A 24,643-nucleotide genomic window follows, 5' to 3' on the forward strand; every position below is an offset into this window, starting at 1 on the left:
GGCCATTCTTCCCAATCACGCCTCTCCAGGTTTCACTGTCGTTGCCAACATGAGCGTTGAAGTCCCCCAGTAGGACAAGGGAATCACCCGGGTGAGCACTTTCCAGTACTCCCTCGAGTATATCCAAAAAGGGTGGGTACTCTGAACTGCTGTTTGGTGCGTAAGCATAAACAACAGTCAGGACCCGTCCCCCCATCCGAAGGCGGAGGGAAGCTACCCTCTCGTCCACTGAGTTGAACTCCAACATGCAGGCTTCGAGCCGGAGGGCAACAAGAATTGCTCACCCAGCCCATCTATCGCCTCTCACTGCGTGCAACGACGGAGTGGAAGAGAGTCCAGCCCCTCTCGAGAGAAGTGGTTCCAGAGCCCTTGCTATGCGTCAAGGGGAGTCCACCTATATCCAGCCAGAACTTCTCCACCTCGCGCACTAGCTCAGGCTCCTTCTCCCCCAACAAGGTGACATTCCACGTCCCAAGAGCGAGCTTATGTAGTCGAGGTTTGGACTGCCAAGTGCCCTGCCTTCGACTGCCACCCAGGTCACAACTTACCCGACCTCTATGGCCCCTCCAATGAGTGGTGAGCCCATTGGAGTGGGGACCCACGTTGGTTCTTCGGGCTGTGCCCGGCCGGGCCCCATAGGGACAGGCCCGGCCTCCAGGCGCTCGCCATCGTGCCCCAACTCCGGGCCTGGCTCCATAGGGGGGCCCCGGTGACCCGCGTCTGGGCGAGGGAAATCTGAGTCTCAATTGGTTTCTTTCCATAGAAGTGTTCGAGCTGCTCTTTGACTGATCCCTCATCTAGGACCTGACCTAAGACCTTACCAGGAGGAATGGAAGCCCCCGGACAACATAGCTCCCAGGATCATTGGGACACGCAAACTCCTTTACCAAAATAAGGTGGCAGCTCAGAGAGGAGATAAATAATATATAATAATTATAAAATATCTGAATTCACAATTTGTAGAACCCATTCGACTTTCCGGGGTTGGCAGACATGGTCTCACAAGATGTAGTTTCTCTTTAAATATCCTTCTTGAAAATGGCTTTGCAAATATATATGTTCCATTCATCCATCTTCTTCCGCTTATCTGAGGTCGGGTCGCGGGGGTGGCGGCCTAAGCAGGGAAGCCCAGACTTCCCTCTCCCCAGCCACTTCGTCTAGCTCTTCCCGGGGGATCCCAAGGTGTTCCCAGGCCAGCCGGGACACATAGTCTTCCCAACGTGTCCTGGGTCTTCCCTCGTGGCTTCCTACTGGTTGGACGTGCCCTAAACACCTCCTTCGGGAGGCGTTCGGTTGGCATCCTGACCAGATGCCCGAACCACCTCATCTGGCTCCTCTCAATGTGGAGGAGCAGCGGCTTTACTTTGAGTTCCTCCCGGATGACAGAGATTCTCACCCTATCTCTAAGGAAGAGCCCCGCCACATGGCGGAGGAAACTCATTTCGGCCGCTTGTACCCGTGATCTTATCATTTCGGTCATGACCCAAAGCTCATGACCAAAGGTGAGGATGGGAACGTAGATCGACCGGTAAATTGAGAGCTTTGCCTTCCGGCTCAGCTCCTTCTTCACCACAACGGATCGGTACAACGTCCGCATTACTGAAGACGCCGCACCGATCAACCTGTCGATTTCACCATCCACTCTTCCCCCACTCGTGAACAAGACTCCTAGGTACTTGAACTCCTCCACTTGGGGCAGGGTCTCCTCCCCAACCTGGCGAGAACAATGGACTCGGATATGGAGGTGCTGATTCTCATTCCGGCCGCTTCATATATATGTTGTCTTGTCTAATCATAAATGATGCAGATGTGGCGTGTTGGTTGAGTTCCTAAAGTTTACTCCACAGCGTGCTCATCAAAAACATCCAGCTGCCGGCATGTCTACATTAAACAACCTAAACGAGGCTACTGCCTATGCTCTTCACTACAGTCACATGCTGGAGTTCTTATGTTACCTAGCTCATAACATCACTATATATCTGCCTTAGGCCAGCTAGAAGGCCTTACTGTCTACAAATCGTGATCTGTTTGGCTATCACAACTGTCTGTCAAAAGTGTGTGTCCGTTCACTTGCAGTGCTCGGACGCCCCGGCAGATTTGGTACAGCATGGCAACATAAACTAGCTGAATTCTGATAGGATAAAAACTCTATAACTTAAAAACTACAGTGCTGGAAGGAGCCATAATCTGACATGAAGTGAATTAAAAAATACTTGTATCATTAATTATGATCAAGATTTCTGGTTATGTTAGGCCAGCAGAGAAGGCCTTGCTGGCCCTGACGGCACACCACTGCTAGTAACCATTGAGAAAAGATGGGTGTAGCTGGTGTTTGTACAAACCCCATTTCCATATGAGTTGGGAAATTGTGTTAGATGTAAATATAAACAGAATACAATGATTTGCAAATCCTTTTCAATCCATATTCAATTGAATGCACTACAAAGACAAGATGTTTGATGTTCAAACTCATAAACTTTGTTTTTGCTTTGCAAATAATAATTAACTTAGAATTTCATGTCTGCAACACGTGCCAAAGTAGTTGGGAAAGGGCATGTTCACCACTGTGTTACATCACCTTTTCTTTTAACAACATTAAATAAACCTTTGAGAACTGAGGAATCTAATTGTTGAGCTTGAAAGTGGAATTCTATCCCATTCTTTTTTTATGTAGAGCGTCAGTCGTTCAACAGTCCGGGGTCTCCGCTATCATATTTTACCCTTCATAATGCGCCACACGTTTTCGATGGGAGACATGTCTGGACTGCAGGCGGACCAGGAAAGTACCCGCACTCTTTTTTTATGAAGCCACGCTGTTGTAACACGTGCTGAATGTGGCTTGGCAATGTCTTGCTGAAATAAGCAGGGGCATCCTTGAAAAAGACAGCGCTTAAATGGCAGAATATGTTGTTCCAAAACCTGCATGTACCTTTCAGCATTAATGGTGCCTTCACAGATGTGTAAGTTACCCATGCCTTGGGCACTAATGCACCCCCATACCATCACAGATATTGGCTTTTGAACTTTGCGTCGATAACAATCTGGATGGTTCGCTTCCCCTTTGGTCCGGATGACACGATGTCGAATATGTCCCAAAATGTTTTTAAATGTGGACTCGTCAGACCACAGAACACTTTTCCTTTTTGCATCAGTCCATCTTAGATGATCTCGGGCCCAGAGAAGCCAACGGCGTTTCTGGATGTTGTTGATAAATGGCTTTCGCTTTGCATAGTAGAGCTTTAACTTGCACTTACAGATGTAGCGACAAACTGTATTTAGTGACAGTGGTTTTCTGAAGTGTTCCTGAGCCCATGTGGTGATATCCTTTAGATATTGATGTTGGTTTTTGATACAGTGCCGTCTGAGGGATCGAGGGTTAAGGTCATTCAATGTTGGTTTACGGCCATGCCGCTTACGTGGAGTGATTTCTCCAGATTCTCCGAACCTTTTGATGATATTATGGACCGTAGATGTTGAAATCCCTAAATTTCCTGCAATTGCACTTTGAGAAACGTTGTTCTTAAACTGTTTGACTATTTGCTCACGCAGTTGTGGACAAAGGGTAGTACCTCGCCCCATCTTTTCTTGTGAAAGACTGAGCATTTTTGAGGAAGCTGCTTTTATACCCAATCATGGCACCCACCTGTTCCCAATTAGCCAGCACACCTGTGGGATGTTCCAAATAAGTGTTTGATGAACATTCCTCAACTTTATCAGTATTTATTAGCACCTTTCCCAACTTCTTTGTCACATGTTGCTGGCATCAAATTCTAAAGTTAATGATTATTTGCAAAAAAAAAAAAAAAAGTTTGTCAGTTTGAACATCAAATATGTTGTCTTTGTAGCATATTCAACTGAGTATGGGTTGAAAAGGATTTGCAAATCATTGTATTCCGTTTATATTTACATCTAACACAATTTCCCAACTCATATGGAAACGGGGTTTGTAGAACCGATAAACAAATACAGCCCAAAATCCAAATGGGTCTGGTAATAGAGGCATTGTAGCCACCCGTAGAGGGCGCCACAAATTTAATTTACCTTCCAACATTTTGCAAAAGGAGGGATGTGTGTGATAAGGAACACATGGTGTGAGTGTGTGTGTGTGTGTGTGTGTGTGTGTGTGTGTGTGTGTGTGTGTGTGTGTGTGTGTGTGTGTGTGTGTGTGTGTGTGTGTGTGCCGGGGGGGTGGGGGTGTATTGTCATCTGCCTGCCTTCTACAGGTTTGAAATTCACACCTCGCAGACTGACAATGCCGCAAACAGGATGTAATCCCGAGTGCAGTGTGTAGTCAAGCACACTACCGGTGTTTTTTTTTGTTTATTTTTGAGGGGGGTTTAAACACTCAGTATTAATGGCATGCAAGCGTCTGTCAGACACCGACAAATACACAGCATGGTGATGATGGGAAGAGTGTGTGTGTGTGTGTGTGTGTGTGTGTATGTGTGTGTGTATCCGCCCATTGGCACCATTACACTCCATTATGGATGAGCAATTTCGACACACACGTAATCACACTTGCGTATTTAATGGGTTCGCATTTTGTCATGGAAATCTGTTGCTGCTGCATGTTTCCCCTCATAGAATGGCATCCCGATATTTATTTGTCCATCCCATCCATTTCCTATAGCGTATTCCATTCGGGGTCGCGGGGGGGCGCTGGAGCCTATCTCACCTACAATCGCGAGGAAGGCGGAGTACACCCTGGACAAGTCGCCACTGTTTTAAACCAAAAAAATTGCAACTGTGAAAGTATGCATACATAGGTTTTACGTTTCCTTCATTTGACCAAGCAAATACAAAAAAGTTGCTGATGTGTGCTGACTTCCAGGTTAAAATTGAAATAGGCCCACTGAAACAGTTGTTCTATGTCGGTCAAAGACATCCATCCATCCATTTTCTACCGCTTGTCCCGGGGTCGCGGGGGGGTGCTGGAGCTTATCCCAGCTGCTTTCAGGCAGTAGGCGGGGTACACTCTGGACAAGTCGCCACCTCATCGCAGGGCCAACACAGATAGACAGGCAACATTCACACTCACATTCACACACTCCACGTAAGCGGCATGGCCGGAAACCAACACTGAATGACCGTGATCTTCGATCCCTCAGATGGCACTGTATCAAAAACCGACATCAATATCTAAAGGATATCACCACATGGGCTCAAGAACACGTCAGAAAACCACTGTCACTAAATACAGTTGGTCGCTACATCTGTAAGTGCAAGTTAAAGCTCTAGTATGCAAAGCGAAAGCCATTTATAAATAACATCTAGAAACGCCGCCGGCTTCTCTGGGCCCGAGATCATCTAAGATGGACTGATGCAAAGTGGAAAAGTGTTCTGTGGTCTGACGAGTCCACATTTCAAATTGTTTTTGGACATATTCAACATCGTGTCATCCGGACCAAAGAGGAAGCGAACCATCCAGACTGTTATTGACGCAAAGTTCAAAAGCCAGCATTAGATATGGTATGGGGGTGCATTAGTGCCCAAGGCATGGGTAACTTACACATCTGTGAAGGCACCATTATGGCTGAAAGGTACATACAGGTTTTGGAACAACATATGCTGCCATCTAAGCGAAGTCTTTTCATGGACGCCCCTGCTTATTTCAGCAAGACAATGCCAAGCCACATTCAGCAAGTGTTAAAACGGCGTGGCTTCGTAAAATAAGAGTGTGGGTACTTTCCTGGCCCGCCTGCAGTCTAGACCTGTCTCCGGAGTACCCGGAGGGAACCCATACAGTCACAGGAAGAACATGCAAACTCCACACAGAAAGATCCCGAGCCCAGGATCGAACCTTCATATTGTGAGGCACACGTAGTAACCCCTGTTCCACCATGCTGCACTGATCAAAGACAATAGGTCATTATTAATATTTTACAGTTGTAATTCAAAATGAAAACAATACAAATAGTCTGCTGATATAAAATGATTTGTGTTTTATCCATACATCCATCTTCCGCTTGTCAGAGGTCGGGCTACGGGGGCAGCAGCTTAAGCAGGGAAGCCCACACTTCCCTCTCCCTAGCCATTTCGTCCAGCTCCTCCCGGGGGATCCCGAGTCGTTCCCAGGTCAGCCGGTAGACATAGTCTTCCTAACGCATCCTGGGTCTTTCCCGTGGCCTACTACCGGACGTGCCCTAAACACCTCCCGAGGGAGGCGTTCGGATGGCATCCTGACCAGATGGTCAAACCAACTCATCTGGCTCCTCTCGATGTGGAGGAGCAGCGGCTTTACTTTGAGTTCCTCCCGGATGACAGAGCTTCTCACCCTATCTCTAAGGGAGAGCCCCTCCACCCGGGAGAGGAAACTCATTCCGGCCGCTTGTACCCGTGATCTTGTCCTTTCGGTCATAACCCAGAGCTCATGACCATAGGTGAGGATGGAAACGTAGATCGACCGGTAAATTGAGAGCTTTGCCTTCCGGCTCAGCTCCTTCTTCACCACAACGGATTAATACAGCGTCTGCATTACTGAAGACGCCGCACCGATCCGCCTGTCGATCTCACGATCCACTCTTCCCTCACTCGTGAACAAGACTCCTAGGTACTTGGTCTCCTCCACTTGGGGCAAGATCTCCTCCCCAACCTGGAGATGGCACTCAAAATAAATGCCATGATCATATTTTTATTTATTCCAGACATGCCGAACAAGTTACATTATTGAACATCACATTTGAACAATACACCATCCTGAAAAGGAGTCGGAAGAAGAAAATGAAGGCCCAAATACCCCTTTGTCAATGTCTATTATTCATGTTCAACATGTGTTGCTAGTTGCAACAAGTATAAGAAGTTGGGTAATGTACCACCTGATGCAATACCAAGTAATGTAGGGGTGTCCAAAATGACGGCGCGGTGCCATTTTTTTTTTTTTTATTGGCTTAGTCTAGAAAAAATCTATTAAACAATAAAAAGCAAAACGGGCCCCTCAATCTGTGGGCGGGGGACCCTTTTTAAAAAAACTTAATGGAATTTTACATTTTTCTATGAAGGATAAAACACTGAACATTGACAAAATATGAACGTCACACCCCCTTTAGATGGACACATTTTACAATCGAGTGAAACGCGACAAAAATGCAACAAACAGAGAAATATGAAGGCGAAGGGTACAAAATAAACCCACCTACAATCTGATATGTCTGATATATCACTAAGCTTTAGAATTTTGTTGTGAAAATCTCCTTCCGCGTCTGTGGAAACGCTTCCCGTTCACACTGTTTGGTGCCTTGTCTGAGCTGCTGTGATGTAGATGACCATAGTAACTAATTAGATGACCATAGTAATTAATTACATGACCATAGTAACTAGTACATCATGCAGATTCCAACCATTGAAACACTTTGTATAGTTGAAGACTTACGGTCATTAGAAAACATGAGTGCACATCATAATGGCAGTTACACTTTCCATCTTAAAGATCAAAAAAATTATTTGGGGATTTTCGGCAGGCCAAAATGAATATCGTAACGAGCCGCATGTGGCCTCTGGGCCTTAAAGGGGAACATTATCACCAGACCTATGCAAGCGTCAATATATACCTTGATGTTGCAGAAAAAAGACCATGTATTTTTTTAACCGATTTCCGAATTCTAAATGGGTGAATTTTGGCAAATTAAACACCTTTCTGTTTATCGGTCTTTTAGCGATGACGTCAGAACGTGACGTCACCGAGGTAATACACCCGCCATTTTCATTTTCACATTACAAACACTGGGTCTCAGCTCTGTTATTTTCCGTTTTTTCGACTATTTTTTGGAACCTTAGAGACATCATGCCTCGTCGGTGTGTTGTCGGAGGGTGTAACAACACTAACAGGGAGGGATTCAAGTTGCACCACTGGCAAGAAATCTTCCGCCAGACCCCCATTGAATTTGCCAGAGTGTCTGCACATTTTACCGGCGATGCTAAGATAGACATGGCACAGAGATGTATGGATAACCTGCAGATGCATTTGCAACGATTAAGTCAACGAAATCACAAAGGTGAGTTTTGTTGATGTTGTTGATTTATGTGCTAAGCAGACATATTTGGTCGCAGCATGACTGCCAGCTAATCGATGCTAACATGCTATGCTAATCGATGCTAACATGCTATATACGCTAGCTGTATGTATATTTGAAACTAGATACCCACATTTTATGCGAAACAAACACTTACCAATCGACGGATTTAAGTTGCTCCAGTGTCACAAGATGCGAAAATCCTGATCGTTTGGTCCGCACATTTTACCGGCGATGCTAATAAGGCAGCCATGCTATGGGCCACTTCATTAGGTACACCATTGCTATGGCCGAATAGCGTCAATAGCTATTCGCTCAATAGCTTCAATTTCTTCTTCAATTTCGTTTTCGCTATCTGCCTCCATACTCTGACCATCTGTTTCAATACATGCATAATCTGTTGAATCGCTTAAGCCGCTGAAATCAGAGTCTGAATCCGAGCTAATATCGCTATATCTTGCTGTGGTAACCTCCATGTTGTTTGTATTGGCAGCCCTGTATGACGTCACAGGAAAATGGATAGTGGTTTAGAAGATAGCGAAAATGAGGCACTTTAAAGCTTTAGTTAGGGATATTCCGGGACCGGTAACATTTTGAAAAAAACTTCAAAAAATACAACAAGCCACTGGGAACTGATTTTTATTGTTTTTAACCCTTTTGAAATTGTGATAATGTTACCCTTTAATTTGCTCAGGTCCGTTCTACATGTACAGGCACTTGTGGACATCACATTATTACCTTAAGAGAAAGCTATTGCGTCTATTTCGGATACAACCCGGGTTAGCTGTGATTCTACTTAGCGAAAAACTTTGTCTATTTTTCGACGGAGAGTCAACGAGAATGCGAGCTCCCGTGGATTTGATAAAAAAGATTGTGTGTGCTTTGTATTACCTGGCCGTCGAGGAAAACGGCGAATGCATTTGGAATGGCAGAGCAGACTGTATCAGTTATTGTTTGCATGTATGTCGCGGACTTGACGTCTAGGTCCAGGGTATATAAAGTCACCAAAAACAAATGGACAATGAAGGTGAAGGCAAAAGTGAGGAGTATCCTGACCAGATATCTAGATCTGATTAATTTATGATGGCTCAGGTGTGATTCACTACAACAGGGCCCCACAGCACAATGGATTCAAGTTAATTGAAATACCACAACAGTGCTTATTGTTCAGATAAGTTAAATTCAAGATCTTGCACACAAAGCAACACCGGATGTGGCTATGACGTGCGCATTTTCCGTGCATGCGTACTAGGTTGCGTTGCGCCGGCAGGCGGAGGGGTGCGGGGGTCTTGAACTGTTTGGACACAGATAAGGTTAGGTGTGATTTACCCTGGATAACCTTATCCGGTTTAGTGTAAATAGGGCCTTAATCCTACCCCTTTTCCTTTACATAGCAGTTGCTAAAACGGTTCTCCTTTTATTCACAATATACTCCATAATAACAATAAAAAATAAAAAAAAGATAACCAGTGAAGTAAGTTACATTTTGAAATCAGTAAGATTACCTAAAAAATGAATGAATGGATGAAATCAATTCAGAATGTTTATCATGGTTCTTCTTCTTTGTACTTTGTAAACATTTCAAGTTTTTAGACTTTCTTGAAGTGGATTATATTAGTACATTATTTAGTATTATTTATATTTGATTTATTGGCTAAACTGTAACAAATGACTGTTACATGCTGTGAAATCCTTTGTAAATGTATGTGCAGCTCATGAACTTAAAATATGATGGGAATAAGTGGTAGGAAATGGATGGATGGGTGGATGTTTTTTTTAGACAAAAAATAAAAACAAATAAATTGCAAATAAACCAAATAAATGCTGGCTGGGGTTATTGCAGTTAATTAACTACAACATGGAACTTTTCCCACGGTTTTATTGTGTTGTGTTGTATGAGTTTTTTTTCATGAACTGTAAGCGAATAATTATACAAAATTTTACAATTACGTTCTTGCTTTATATTTTTTCTCATTGATTGACTGATGATTAACTTGTGTGATGACTGTATGCTGATATTTCTACCGTGAATTGATTAACGTGGACCCCGACTTAAAGACCTACTGAAACCCACTACTACCGACCACGCAGTCTGATAGTTTATATATCAATGATGAAATATTAACATTGCAACACATGCCAATACGGCCTTTTTAGTTTACTAAATTGCAATTTTAAATTTCCCGGGAGTTTCTTGTTGAAAACATCGCGGAATGATGACGTGTACGTGTGACGTCACGGACTGTTAGGAAATATTAACGCTGCACACACACACAGCTAAAAGTCGTTTGCTTTAACTGCATAATTACACAGATTTTGGACATCTGTGTTGCTGAATCTTTTGCAATTTGTTCAATTAATATTGGAGAAGTCAAAGTAGAAAGACGGAGCTGGGAAGCTTTAGCCTTTAGCCACACAAACACACAGTGATTCCTTGTTTAAAATTCCCGGAGGGGAAGCTTTCCTATGGATCAGAGCGGTCAAGCGAACATGGATCAACAAGCAGTTTTAGGTGAGAAAATTGTGGTAAAAAGTCGGCACCTACTGGAGATCAGCTGAGCTTGTGCCGTCCATAATGCTTCCGTCGACTTCCATCAGACACTGGCCTCAAGACACCCGTGGAGACACCCTTCGGACTATCAGGTACTATTAAACTCACTAAAACACTAGCAACACAATAGAAAGATAAGAGATTTTTCAGAATTATCCCAGTAAATGTGTCTAAAAACCTCTGATTCCGTCCCAATGCAATCGCCTTTTCTTTTTTTTTTACTTGATTTTTTTTTTCATTCTAGTCTTTCGCTATCAATATCCTCAAACACAAATCTTTCATCCTTGCTCAAATTAATGGGGAAATTGTTGTTTTCTCGGTCCAAATAGCTCTTGCTGCTGGAGGCTCCCATTAAAAACAAAGTGAGGACGTGAGAAGGTCTCAACGGGTGACGTCATCGTCTGCAACTTCCGGTAAAGGCAAGGCTTTTCTGTTAGCGACCAAAAGTTGCGAACTTTATCGTGGATGTTCTCTGCTAAATCCTTTTAGCAAAAATATGGCAATATCACGAAATGATCAAGTATGACACATAGAATGGACCTGCTATCCCCGTTTAAATAAGAAAATATCATTTCAGTAGGCATTTAAACAAGTTGAAAAACTTATTCGGGTGTTACCATTTAGTGGTCAATTGTACGGAATATGTACTGAACTGTGCAATCTACTAATAAAAGTTTCAATCAATCAATGCACGTGTTTAAAGATCTGCCCAAAAATTCTAATAAAAAAAAAATGCATGAGAAAGTTTGCACTTCTTTGCAATAAAGGGTTAAAGGCCTACTGAAATTAGATTTTCTTATTTAAACGGGGATAGCAGGTCCATTCTATGTGTCATACTTGATCATTTCGCGATATTGCCATGTTTTTGCTGAAAGGATTTAGTAGAGAACATCCACGATAACGTTCGCAACTTTTGGTGCTGATAAAAAAGCCTTGCCTTTACCGGAAGTCGCAGACGATGACATCGCAAGTGTGGGGGCTCCTCACATATTCACATTGTTTTTAATGGGAGCCTCCAACAAAAAGTGCTATTCGGACCGAGAAAACGACAATTCGCCCATTAATTTGAGCGAGGACGAAAGATTGGTGTTTGAGGATATTAATAGCGACGGACTACAAAATAACAAAAAAAAAAGTTTAAAAAAAAAACGCGATTGCATTGGGACGGATTCCGATGTTTTTAGACACATTTACTAGGATAATTCTGGGAAATCCCTTATCTTTCTATTGTGTTGCTAGTGTTTTAGTGAGTTTAATAGTACCTGATAGTCGGAAGGGTGTCTCCACGGGTGTCTTGACGCGCAGTGTCTCAGGGGAGTCGACGGCAGCTATGGACAGCACAAGCTCAGGTTTTCTCCACTAAGAACTGACTTTTTAACCACAATTTTCTCACCGAAACCTGCTAGTTGACATGTGGTCTGGATTCATGTTCTCTTGACCGCGATCTGATCCATATGAAAGTTTCACTAGGGGTGGGCAATATCGCAAATTTGGGTATCGATACCGATCCGATACCGGCCAGTATCACCGATACCGGAAGTGTCGTCATCTGATGGGGGGGGGGGGGACTTCGGGGTATCGATACTTTTGAAAAAGAAATAAGTACTTTTGCCTTTATTAATTGATTATGATAATAATACAACACAGGACAACTATTTAAGTCAAAAAATAAAATATGTATTACAAAAGTAATATCAATAGCAATAAAGTCATGCAAATAAGGTGCAAACAGCTTCTGAACCTGGCTTGTCGCCTCAAAACACACAAACACTTAAGGTAAATAACAAAACTGTACTTATTGAACAAAGTTGTAAACATGAACACAAAACAAAAGAACTGAGAAATTCAAATAAAAAAGTAATAATATCAATTACAATAAAGTAAATAGTGCAAATAAGGTGAAAACAAATACTGAACTTGGTTAGTCGCCTCACAACACACAAGAACTTAAGTAAAAAAGAAAACACTAGTTATTAAACAGTTGTAAAAATGAACACAAAACAAAAGAACTGAAAAATCTTTATTGTTATTTTAGTGCAATAAAATACTTTAGAGGGGCTTCACGGTGGAAAATGGGTTAGTGCGTCTGCCTCACAATACGAAGGTCCTGCAGTCCTGGGTTCAAATCCAGGCTCGGGATCTTTCTGTGTGGAGTTTGCATGTTCTCCCTCTGAATGCGTGGGTTCCCTCCAGGTACTCCGGCTTCCTCCCACCTCCAAAGACATGCACCTGGGGATAGGTTGATTGGCAACACTAAATTGGCCCTAGTTTGTGAATGTGAGTGTGAATGTTGTCTGTCTATCTGTGTTGGCCCTACGAGGAGGTGGCGACTTGTCCAGGGTGTACCCCGCCTTCTGCCCGATTGTAGCTGAGATAGGCGCCAGCGCCCCCCGCGACCCCAAAAGGGAATAAGCGGTAGAAAATGGATGGATGGAAAACACTTTACAGTTTACAACCAAGACATTAAGTCGCACTGGAAACGCACACGCGTGTGTGTGTGCGTGTCCGAGTGAACCTCGGAGTGAATTATACTGATGTGTGTGCGTGAACGCACCAAGCATCATGATAATTGTATTTATTTTATTTTATTTTGGGTTGAAGATGAATTTTTAAAGTGTTTTTAAATCTCGTTCGCGACCCATCACTGGGGAAGAGGGTGTAGTGGTGAGGAGCGCTGCACTGCACTCACTTTTTTTTTTTAATCGGAGTGATTCGCTTAATTTGGTGAAGTATCGATACCATCACGCCAGTATCGATACAATACCGATACGCCCAGCCCTAAGTTTCACCTCCGGGAATTTTAAACAAGGAATCACCGTGTCTTTGTGTGGCTAAAGGCTAAAGTTTCCCAACTCCATCTTTCTACTGTGACTTCTCCGATATTAATTGAACACATTGCAAAAGATTCAGCAACACTGATGTCCAAAATACTGTATAATTATGCCGTTAAAGCAGACGACTTTTAGCTGTGTGTGTGTGCAGCGCTCATACTTCCTAAAAACCCGTGACGTATTGCGTACTCGTCATCATTTCAAGACATTTCGAAGATGAAACTCCCGGGAAATTTAAAATTGCAATTTAGTAAACTAAAAAAGCCGTATTGGCATGTGTTGCAATGTTAATATTTCATCATTGATATATAAACTATCAGACTGCGTGGTGGGTAGTAGTGGGTTTCAGTAGGCCTTTAATGTTAGCCTTCTTCCCTGCAGCCAAGTGCTCCCACAATACTATTTCCCCAAAAACTGGACGCCTGCAATACACAAAGTAGTCCCACAGCTCCGATAGCTGAGGGACTTTTTTTTTGCGCACTACGCAAGTTGAGCGTGTCGTCTGCGTAATGAATGAGCATGCATGCGCGGTGCAGGAGAAAGGCGTCGTTTAGCACCCAATGATGAAGTGCAAACAGGCCATCATCGACTCTTATTGCCGGGGGGGTTGCGGTGTCAATATCCACACCTCCGTGGAAGTGTCTCCCTGCGCAGGACGCGTCATGTGACGTTCAAATAACACCTTGCACTCACACCTCCGCGCCTCTGCGGCGCTTTTGGCACCAAACTGAAGTGGCAATTAACGTGCAAAACAAAAATGTTGTTAACCGACTATTAATTGATGCATATTAAAAGGCATAAAAAAAAGAAGCACTTATACAGCTGGGGAATTCCGACTTTCTAAATATGCCCTGATAAATTCCACTGCTTGCTCCAATGTGACCATTAAACAACTTCTCTCACAATAATGACGTCATTGTACATGGAATTTTAGGTAGGAGTGTGCATCGAATGGAAAAAAAAGGTATTTCAAATATTTTCATCAGTTTCTGTTAGGTCACTTAGGGAAGAAAAAAAGGCGTAAGGCCAAAAGCAAGTTTCTGCAGACACAATCAGTACACCAAGGTGGACCAAAGTGCTGCCAGAAATGCATTAAAGCTTGAATATAATATTATTATTGCATTTTATTTTGCTTTGCCATGCACCTTTTGCAGAAAGCCATATGATGTTTTGCTCAGATCAGTGGGTCCTCAACCTTTTTCCAGTGATGTACCCCCTGTGAATTTTTTTTTAATTCAAGTACCCCCTAATCGGAGCAAAGCATTTTGGTTCAAAAATAAAGATTAGGAAGTAAAATACAGCACTATGTCATCAGTTTCTGATTTATTATATTGTATAACCATGCAAAAATATTGCTCTTTTGTAGTGGTCTTTCTTGAATTATTTGGAAAAAAGATGTAAAAATAACTAAAAACGTGTTGAAAAATAAACAAGTGATTCAATTATAAATAAAGATTTCTACACATAGAAATAATCATCAACTTAAAGTGCCCTCTTTGGGGATTGTAATAGAGATCCATCTGGATTCATGAACTTAATTCTAAACATTTCTTCACAAAAAAAAGAAATCTTTAACATCAATATTTAAGGAACATGTCCACAAAAAATCTAGCTGTCAACACTGAAAATTGCACTGTTGTATTTTTTTTCACAGTTTATGAACTTACATTCATTTTTTGTTGAAGTATTATTCAATAAATATATTTATAAATGATTTTTGAATTGTTGCTATTTTTATAATATTTAAAAAAAAATCTCACATACCCCTTGGCATACCTTCAAGTACCCCCGGGGGTACGCGTACCCCCATTTGAGAACCACTGGATTAGATCTATAGGATTGCATTTAGCATGTTTAATGTACAACCCCCGAAAGGTTGTAGATGTGTATAGAGATATAGATAGTACGTTATTGATTCCTTCAGGAGAGTTCTCTCAGGAAAATTAAAATTTCAGCAGCAGTGTTCAGAATTCAGATCGAATTTAAAAAGTAAAAAGTAAATAATGGGGGTATAAATGACAAAAAAAAAAAAAAAAGAAATATAACAATAAGAATACAAATAAACAGCAACAATAAGAATACAAATATAATAGTAAAAATAAGAATAAAACAAAATAAACTAGGCAGTAGTGACTTAAGTAGTTATTAAATATGCTAAAACCTTTATATTGTAAGGTAGAGAGGTCATTAGTGGACAATAATCATATAAATACATAATAAAAATACAAAATATTAATAGTTATTATTATTGATATTTCCTTGTTTATTATTAATATATATTATAACTATAAGATAATGATAGTTAGAATAAAAAAATATTATTATAATCATTAACCACATATTATAATGATAATACGTTTATATAGTAATAATAAAAAAAAGTATAATACTTTAAATCTACATATATATAACATTTTGTTACATTTTTATGTTTACCTTGTGCTTACATCCATGCATATTTTTAGGTTTTAACAAATCTTTTGTAATAATAATATTAACAATAATTATGTTTTATTATATTATAATAGTAATGAATATTAGAAAATGGATGGATAGATTTCATAACAATAATAATATACTACTAATAATTATGCTATAAATATTACTTTATGGTATAATATTACTAATAATATAACAATATATTATTATTATCATTAGAATAGAATATAATTTAATTGAATTTTATTGCAATTGCACTTAACAAAACACAACAAAACTAGTTGTCTGTGCAACCCGTCCAAGAACAGACAAACCTTTTGTTTAAATGTAAAAAAAAAAAAAATGTATGGATGGAAGCAAAAATTAAACATAAATATGTATAATTGTATATGTATATGTAGATGTAAAAAAAATAAAAGTATTTATGGAAATAAACATTTTAATGATTGTTGCATCTACTGGGAGTTGAGTCTCTCTTGTGTTTCCTGCACCTAAGTTTCAAATTTTAATGAAGGTTTCTTAAACGCCCCACAATTTTGTGAGATTAGAAACAAAAGTGAAACTTGAACATAACTTTGTACAATGTGTGCATATAGATAAATGTGATCTTTGATGACGTTACGACGTCTGTGTTGTCAAACAAATTTATTATTGAACTTTGACAACAACATGTATTTAATCCTAATTTGTATGATGTCATATTTTATACCCAACGGATTAAAAAGAAAGGAGACATTATCAAATATTTACAAAAGCCAAGAGCATGACCATGTGACCCCCTTAGTGGTTGTGGCCCTAAACCAGTGGTTCTCAAATGGGGGTACGAGTACCCCTGGGGGTACTTGAAGGTATGCCAAGGGGTACGTGAGATTTAAAAAAAAAAATTAAAACATCTAAAAATAGCAACAATTCAAAAATGCTTTATGAATATATGTATTGAATAATACTTCAACAAAATATGAATGTAAGTTCATAAAATGTAAAAAGAAATGCAACAATGCAATATTCAGTGTTGACAGCTTTTTTGAGGACATGTTCCATAAATTTTGATGTTAAAGATTTCTTTTTTTGTGAAGAAATGTTTAGAATTAAGTTCATGAATCCAGATGGATCTCTATTACAATCCCCAAAGAGGGCACTTTAAGTTGATGATTACTTCTATGTGTCAACATTTTATTTTATAATTGAATCACTTGTTGATTTTTCAAAAAGTTTTTGGTTATTTTTATATCTTTTTTTCCAAATAGTTCAAGAAAGACCACTACAAATGAGCAATATTTTTGCACTGTTATACAATTTAATAAATCAGAAACTGATGACATAGTGCTGTATTTTACTTTTTTATATGTTTTTTTTTTAACCAAAAATGCTTTGCTCTGATAAGGGGGTACTTGAATTAAAAAAATGTTCACAGGGGGTACATCACTGAAAAAAGGTTGAGCACCACTGCCCTAAACAACCGCATAGATTGTTTACGCCGTCCTGTTTGTGTTAGGGGTTACACAGTTGGCAATTTTAAGGGTCTCGTAGCGCCCCCTATGGAGTGAAAAGTGTTATCCAATCATGCACTACAAAAAAATCATGACAGGTCATGCAAAAATCAAACAAATAGCTTATATGTATAATGTAGTTTTGGTGCCATTTTTAATGGATTTTGTCAAATTCCTCATAATTTTGTATTTTCTATGTGACTAAAATATTCCTTCGTTGTGTATAGCTACAATATGCAAAAAAATAAATAAATACAAATAAAAGTTAAAGGCTACTGAAACCCACTACTCCCCACCACGCTCTATAATAGTTTATATATCAATGATGAAATATTAACATTGCAACACATGCCAATGCGGCCTTTTTAGTTTACTAAATTACAATTTTAAATTTCCCGGGAGTATCGTCTTGAAAATGTCGTGTAATGATAACGTGTACGCTTGATGTCATGGGTTTTTAGGAAGTATGAGCACTGCACACACACACACAGCTAAAAGTCATCTGATTTAACGTCATAATTATACAGTATTTTGGACATCTGTGTTGCTGAATCTTTTGCAATTTGTTCAATTAATATTGGAGAAGTCACAGTAGAAAGATGGAGTTGGGAAGCTTTAGCCTTTAGCCACACAAACACATGGTGATTCCTTGTTTAAAATTCCTGGAGGTGAAACTTTACTATGCATCAGAGTGCGGTCAAGCAAACATGATTCACAACGGAGTATTAACCAGCAGGTTTCGGTGAGAAAATTGTGGTAAAAAGTCGGTTCTTACCGGAGAAAAGCTGAGCTTGTGCCGTCCATACAGTTGCCGTCGACTCCCCTGAGACATTGGCGTCAAGACACCCGTGGACACACACCTCCGACCAACAGGTAATATTAAACTCACTAAAACCCTAGCAACACAATAGAAAGATAAGGGATTTCCCAGAATTATTTTAGTAGATGTGTTTAAAAACATCGGAATCAGTCCCAATGCAATCGCGGTTTTTTTGTAACTTATTTCTTTAAAAAAAAAAAAAATTCTAGTCTGTCGCTATCAATATCCTCAAACACCAATCTTTCATCCTCGCTCAAATTAATGGGGAAATTGTCGTTTTCTCAGTCCGAATAGCTCTTTTTGTTGGAGGCTCCCATTAAAAAAAATGTGAATATGTGAGGAGGCCCCACACGTGTGACGTCATCGTCTGCGACTTCCAGTAGAGACAGGGCTTTTCTCTTAGCACCGAAAGTTGCGAACTTTATCGTGGATGTTCTCTACTAAATCCTTTCAGCAAAAATATGGCAATATCGCGAAATGATCAAGTATGACACATAGAATGGACCTGCTATCCCCGTGTAAATAGGAACATCTCATTTCAGTAAGCCTTTAAATGGAACCTGTGCTGCACTTTGGACACCGCTGAATTAGACACTTGGGTACAGATTGTATTCATTGCACATTTACACATTAATACATAAACAACCTTAATGTGTGTTTATATTATTTTCCTAACCAAGTGACAAAAATAATCTGGTAAATTTTTGGGATAAACATTTGGATATCCTGTAGGGGAAAGAAGGGCTCCTATTGGTCACCCAGCTTTGACCCGCCCACACCTATCACCATTACCATCATCTGCCCCCTCCTCCTCCTCCTCCTCCTCCTCCTCCTCCTCCTCCTCCTCCTCCTTGAGGCTGTCAGAGCAGCAGGCTATAAAAGTGAGAGCTTTTGATCCACATTAGCCAACTACTGCTTGGTTTAAAAAGCACAATAGGAAACCGCTTGGACATAAAAAAAAAAAGTGGACATCAGTGAATATCGGCGTCTTTTGCGTTGGAATTTATTACTAATATTAGTATTTACATTTTCGCGGGCTATAGAATAATCCTGCAAACAGGATTTTGGTAATGCTGCCCTCACGTGTGCTCCGGTCAGTGCTGTGTGCGCTGAGTTGCGTGAGTGTGTGCGTGCACGCAGCCTCACGCCTCAAGTCTCACTCGCTGCCCATCCAGTCTGAGAGAGATCCTGTACTCTCCAAAGGCCTGGCAGGTAAGCCTGCATGACTTCTATTATTATAATGTTTTTGTTGTTGCGTGCATCAATGTGAAATATGCATCCCAGCGACGGGTTCATTCTGCAATAGAAACGCTCAACATGTGCTTTTTTTCTTTTTTTTTCTTTCAGATTATGCATTTTAGAATTTCTGCAAAAGAGTGTTATCAATACACTTTTGTGTGTAACTTCAACATTTATGTACTTTAACTTTCTCTTAAACCAAAACTGACAAGAAAGCCGCCAGCAATATTTTCACATTTATTGTGTACGTTTCATTATTTCGGCAAATATTACGTACTTTATTTGACGGTCCTCGAACGCACCTTCAATACAAGAAACAGTATTTGCGATGTACCAGCGGCGTTGATACATAACCTGTTTAAGATTGTGTCTCCCCATAAGGTATACACGTTTTTTTTTACATTTATATATACATTTTTACATTTGTATATACATTTTTACATATCTATACATATATCTTTACATCAACATACCGTATTTCCAGAGATGGCCAGAGTAGCCAGAAATTGTACTCAAGTAAGAGTACTGTTACTTTAGAGATTTATTACTCAAGTAAAAGTAAGGAGTAGTCACCCAAATATTTACTTGAGTAAAAGTAAAAAGTATGTTCTGAAAAAATACTCAAGTACTGAGTAACTGATGAGTAACCTGTTCTTTTAATGATTACGGCAACTAATAATGCACAAAAACATAAACATAGCAATGAGCAAATTCAGAGCCAGGAAAATATCTTAAGCAACTAAAACAATAATATATATTAAATAACAGTACATTAAAATGAAAAAAAAAATAAGGCAAATTGAGCCACAATAACTTAACAGCACCATAGGCTCAGTAGGCATTGATTGATTGAAACTTTTCTTAGTAGATTGCACAGAACAGTACATATTCCGTACAATTGACCACTAACACCCCAATAAGTTTTTCAACGTTAATCAATTACTTAATAAATGACCAAGTTGAGGTGATCTACCTCATATATACATACACACATATCACATCACATATATATACATATACATGTATATATATATATATATATATATATATATATATATATATATATATATATATATATATATATATATACATACATACATACACACATTTATAAATACAGTATATAATTTATATTTATTTGTTTTGCCGTTTTTGTTGACATGTTAAAGGTGTTTTAATGAATATACATGCATGTTTAACATATAGATTCCTATCTTTCATGAAGACAAAAATATAAGTTGGTGTATTACCTGATTCTGATGACTTGCATTGATTGGAATCAGACAATATAGTGTTGATAACGTCCACGTTTTCAAATGGAGGAGAAAATAAGTTCCTCCTTTCTGTCTAACACCACATGAAAGTCGTTGGTTTTTGGCATCTTATTTGTCCAGCTTCCATATTCGTTTTTATACACTTTACAAGAAATACATTGGCGGCAAACTCCGTAGCTTGCTCGCTTTTTTGCGCTGGCTTTCGGAGACTCTTATTTTGTTAGCGCAGGTGCGATGGAGCGGCACTTTTATTGTGAAGACAGGAACTGTGCGATCAGTCTTTAGGCTTTTGACGGGAAGTACGGTTGAAATAAAAAGTGTCTTTTTTCCTTTACACTTTTGATTGATTGATTGAAACGTTTATTAGTAGATTGCACAGTACAGTACATATTCCGTACAACTGACCACTAAATAGTATCACCCGAATAAGTATTTCAACTTTTTAGGTCGGATTCGACGTGTGACGGTCACGTGACCGCCTGGCTCTGTTTGATTGGTCCAACGTCACCAGTGACTGCATGTGATTGGTGAAACGCAGGCATGCGTAGTTCCTTCTTTTAATGTGTGTGACGAATCAAAACAAACAAAGCGTGCATTAACAGATCGATTAAAAAAAAGTAGCGAGTAGTGAGCTGAATGTAGATAAATGGAGCGGAGTAAAAGTAGCGTTTCTTCTCTATAAATATACTCAAGTAAAAGTAAAAGTATGTTGCATAAAAACTACTCTTAGAAGTACAAGTTACTCAAGTAAATGTAACGGAGTAAATGTAGCGTGTTACTACCCACGTCTGCGTATTTCCTTGAATTGCCGCAGGATATATGCGCCTGCCTTGAATTACTGCCGGGTCAAACTCACTTCGCAAAATAATTAGTGCATGCTTAGTATTACCGCCTGGTCAAACTCGTGACGTCACGAGTGACACTTCCCCTGTCATCATTTTCAAAATGGAGGAGGCTGATTTCAATACCGGTAATTTCAAATCGCATAAAGGGGAGAAGATTAAGAGCTATTCAGTAGGATTCAAGGTCCAAGCTTACATCACACTCAAATTTTTACTGCATGCCTTTGGTAAGTGCCGGAGTGAGAAGAGGTTTTAAAATAATTAGCGCATGCTTACTTTTACCGCGTGCCTTTGGTAAGCGCAGGAGTGAGGAGCGGTTTTAAATTAATTAGCGCCCCGGCGGCAATTCAAGGAAATACTGTAACTTTTATTTTACGTCTATAAAAAACATTTTTTATGTTGCACATAATTGTTTACGTCCTGAGCAACTTGTTTACGTCAATACATGTCATCCATAGATGCCTTTATTTAATCCTTTTCCCCCGCCCTCACAATTTTTCGCTAATTATAATTGTAAATGCAAAAAGGTGAGTTTTTTTTGTTTATTTGTTGGGTGGCTGTGTACATGACCTCACCTTGATTTATTCAGGCGTGTTATTAAGATACATATTCATTTATTCCATTAATACAAAATCAGGTGGAGGTGGTTTCTTATTTGTTTCAACATGTATGTCCTTTGTGTAGCTTTGTTGTCATGATTGTGTTTTGTGTGCAACATTAGATGTTGTATACACACCACATTTTATAATAAAATGCAAAATAAAAACAAACAGTCATGTTCTTTAACGTGAACACACACATCTACCATACCTTTGCCTGTTAAATCCCCCTCTATAATGTCCTCAAATGTGGTCTGCCAGTTTATGCAAGCATTACACAAAATACAATATTTTTGTATTGTTTCCTATTTACAGTGGGGCAAAAAAGTATTTAGTCAGCCACCGATTGTGCAAGTTCTCCCACTTAAAATGATGACAGGGGTCTGTAATTTTCATCATAGGTACACTTCAACTGTGAGAGACATAATGTGGAAAAAAAATCAAGGAATTCACATTGTAGGAATTTTAAAGAATTTATTTGTAAATTATGGTGGAAATAAGTATTTGGTCAACCATTCAAAGCTCTCACTGATGGAAGGAGGTTTGGGCTCAAAATCTCACGATACATGGCCCCATTCATTCTTTCCTTAACACGGATAAATCTTCCTGTCCCCTTAGCAGAAAAACAGCCCCAAAGCATGATGTTTCCACCCCCATGCTTCACAGTAGGTATGGTGTTCTTGGGGTGCAACTCAGTATTCTTCTTCCTCCAAACATGACCAGGTAAGTTTATACCAAAACGTTCTATTTTGGTTTCATCTGACCACATGACATTTTCCCAATCCTCTGCTGTATCATCCATGTATCCATTTTGGTATAAACTCAACTTGTCGTGTTTGGAGGAAGAAGAATACTGGGTTGCATCCCAAGAACACCATACCTACTGTGAAGCATGGGGGTAGAAACATCATGCTTTAGGGCTGTTTTTCTGCTAAGGGGACAGGACGATTGATCCGTGTTAAGGAAAGAATGAATGGGGCCATGTATCATGAGATTTTGAGCCAAAACCTCCTTCCATCAGTGAGAGCTTTGAATGGTTGACCAAATAGTTATTTTCCACCATAATTTACAAATGCATTCTTTAAAATTCCTACAATGTGAATTCCTGGATTTTTTTTTCACATTCTGTCTCTCACAGTTGAAGTGTACCTATGATGAAAATTACAGACCTCTGTCATCATTTTAAGTGGGAGAACTTGCACAATCGGTGGCTGACTAAATACTTTTTTGCCCCACTGTACTTGTTTTTTTTAAAAGCCATCCCCGACTGGAATACTGAGTGTTAGTGGCTTCAATGCACGAGTTATTTTAAAGAAGGCTGAGAGACCCAAAACCTGTGAGGCATTCTGGGGGTTTCAGTCCCCTCCAGCATGCCTGGGCAGTGAGCTGTGCAGGATGTTGCTGGTTCACTGCAAAGTTGGATACTTTGTGCATTACACATCTTTTGCTCCAAAACAATTGTGGCTTTTACAGGATGCTCATTCGGGGGTCGATTCTACTCTCTGGAGGACACGTGGCATCCGGATTTGGGGGAGCCCTTCGGTGTAATGCATTGTGTCCAGTGCTACTGTGAGCCTGTGAGTACTCAATACTATTTCCGCGTGTCCTGTTTGAGTCTTTTTGTATAATATACAGATATATTAATTTTCAATGACGCTGTGCAGCAAAAGAGTCGCCGTGGGAAAGTATTTGGGAAAGTTAACTGCAAGAACATCAAGCAAGACTGTCAGGATCCAGACTGCGATGATCCCATCTTGCTGCCAGGGCACTGCTGCAAAACCTGTCCAAAAGGTAAGGCCTGTGGTAGGACTGGGCGATATGACCTTTTTTTAATATCTCGATATTTTTAGGCCATATCGCGATACACGATATATATCTCGATATTTTGCCTTAGCCTTGAATGAACACTTGATACGTATAATCACATCAGTATGATGAATCTATGTGTCTACATTAAAACATTCTTGTTCATACTGCATTAATATATGCTCACTTTAAACTTTCATGCAGAGAAGGAAATCACAACTAAGTCAATTGACCAAAACTGTATTTATTAAACAGTTATTAAGCAGTGGCACAAACGTCCATGTCATTTCCAAAACAGAAAGTGCAAGATTATCAGAGACATTTTAAGTGTCAAATAAAAATTAGCTGCATAATAGGAAATCAAATAGTGTCCGTCCTTCAGTATGTGGAAGGTTACTACGGACGTTATTAAAGGCCTACTGAAACCCACTACTACTGACCACGCAGTCTGATAGTTTATATATCAATGATGAAATATTAACATTGCAACACATACCAATACGGCCTTCTTAGTTTACTAAATTGCAATTTTAAATTTCCCGTGAAGTGTCGTGTTGAAATAGTCGCGGTATGATGACTCGTATGATGACGCGTGCGTTTGACGTCTCGGGTTGTAGCGGACATTATTTTCCAGCCCAATCCAAGCTATAAGTAGTCTGCTTTAATCGCATAATTAAACAGTATTTTGGACATCTGTGTTGCCGAATCTTTTGCAATTTGTTCAATTAATAATGGAGAAGTCA

General features: G+C 39.9%; 1 protein-coding gene across 1 annotated transcript in view; it reads left to right on the top strand.

Annotated features, from left to right (window-relative positions):
* The first annotated feature begins 19,030 nt into the window (after positions 1-19,030).
* The window catches only part of chrd (chordin), an 85,717-nt gene continuing 80,104 nt past the window's right edge, over positions 19,031-24,643 (top strand). Inside the window, exons 1-3 of the mRNA XM_061918834.1 lie at positions 19,031-19,352; positions 23,568-23,671; positions 23,759-23,885. Of these exons, the coding sequence (XP_061774818.1) occupies positions 19,211-19,352; positions 23,568-23,671; positions 23,759-23,885 (373 nt within the window). The 5' untranslated portion in view covers positions 19,031-19,210. The remainder of the gene's footprint in view (positions 19,353-23,567; positions 23,672-23,758; positions 23,886-24,643) is intronic.

The sequence above is a fragment of the Nerophis ophidion genome, linkage group LG13 (genome assembly GCF_033978795.1).
Source record: "Nerophis ophidion isolate RoL-2023_Sa linkage group LG13, RoL_Noph_v1.0, whole genome shotgun sequence".
Taxonomy (NCBI): Eukaryota; Metazoa; Chordata; class Actinopteri; order Syngnathiformes; family Syngnathidae; genus Nerophis; species Nerophis ophidion.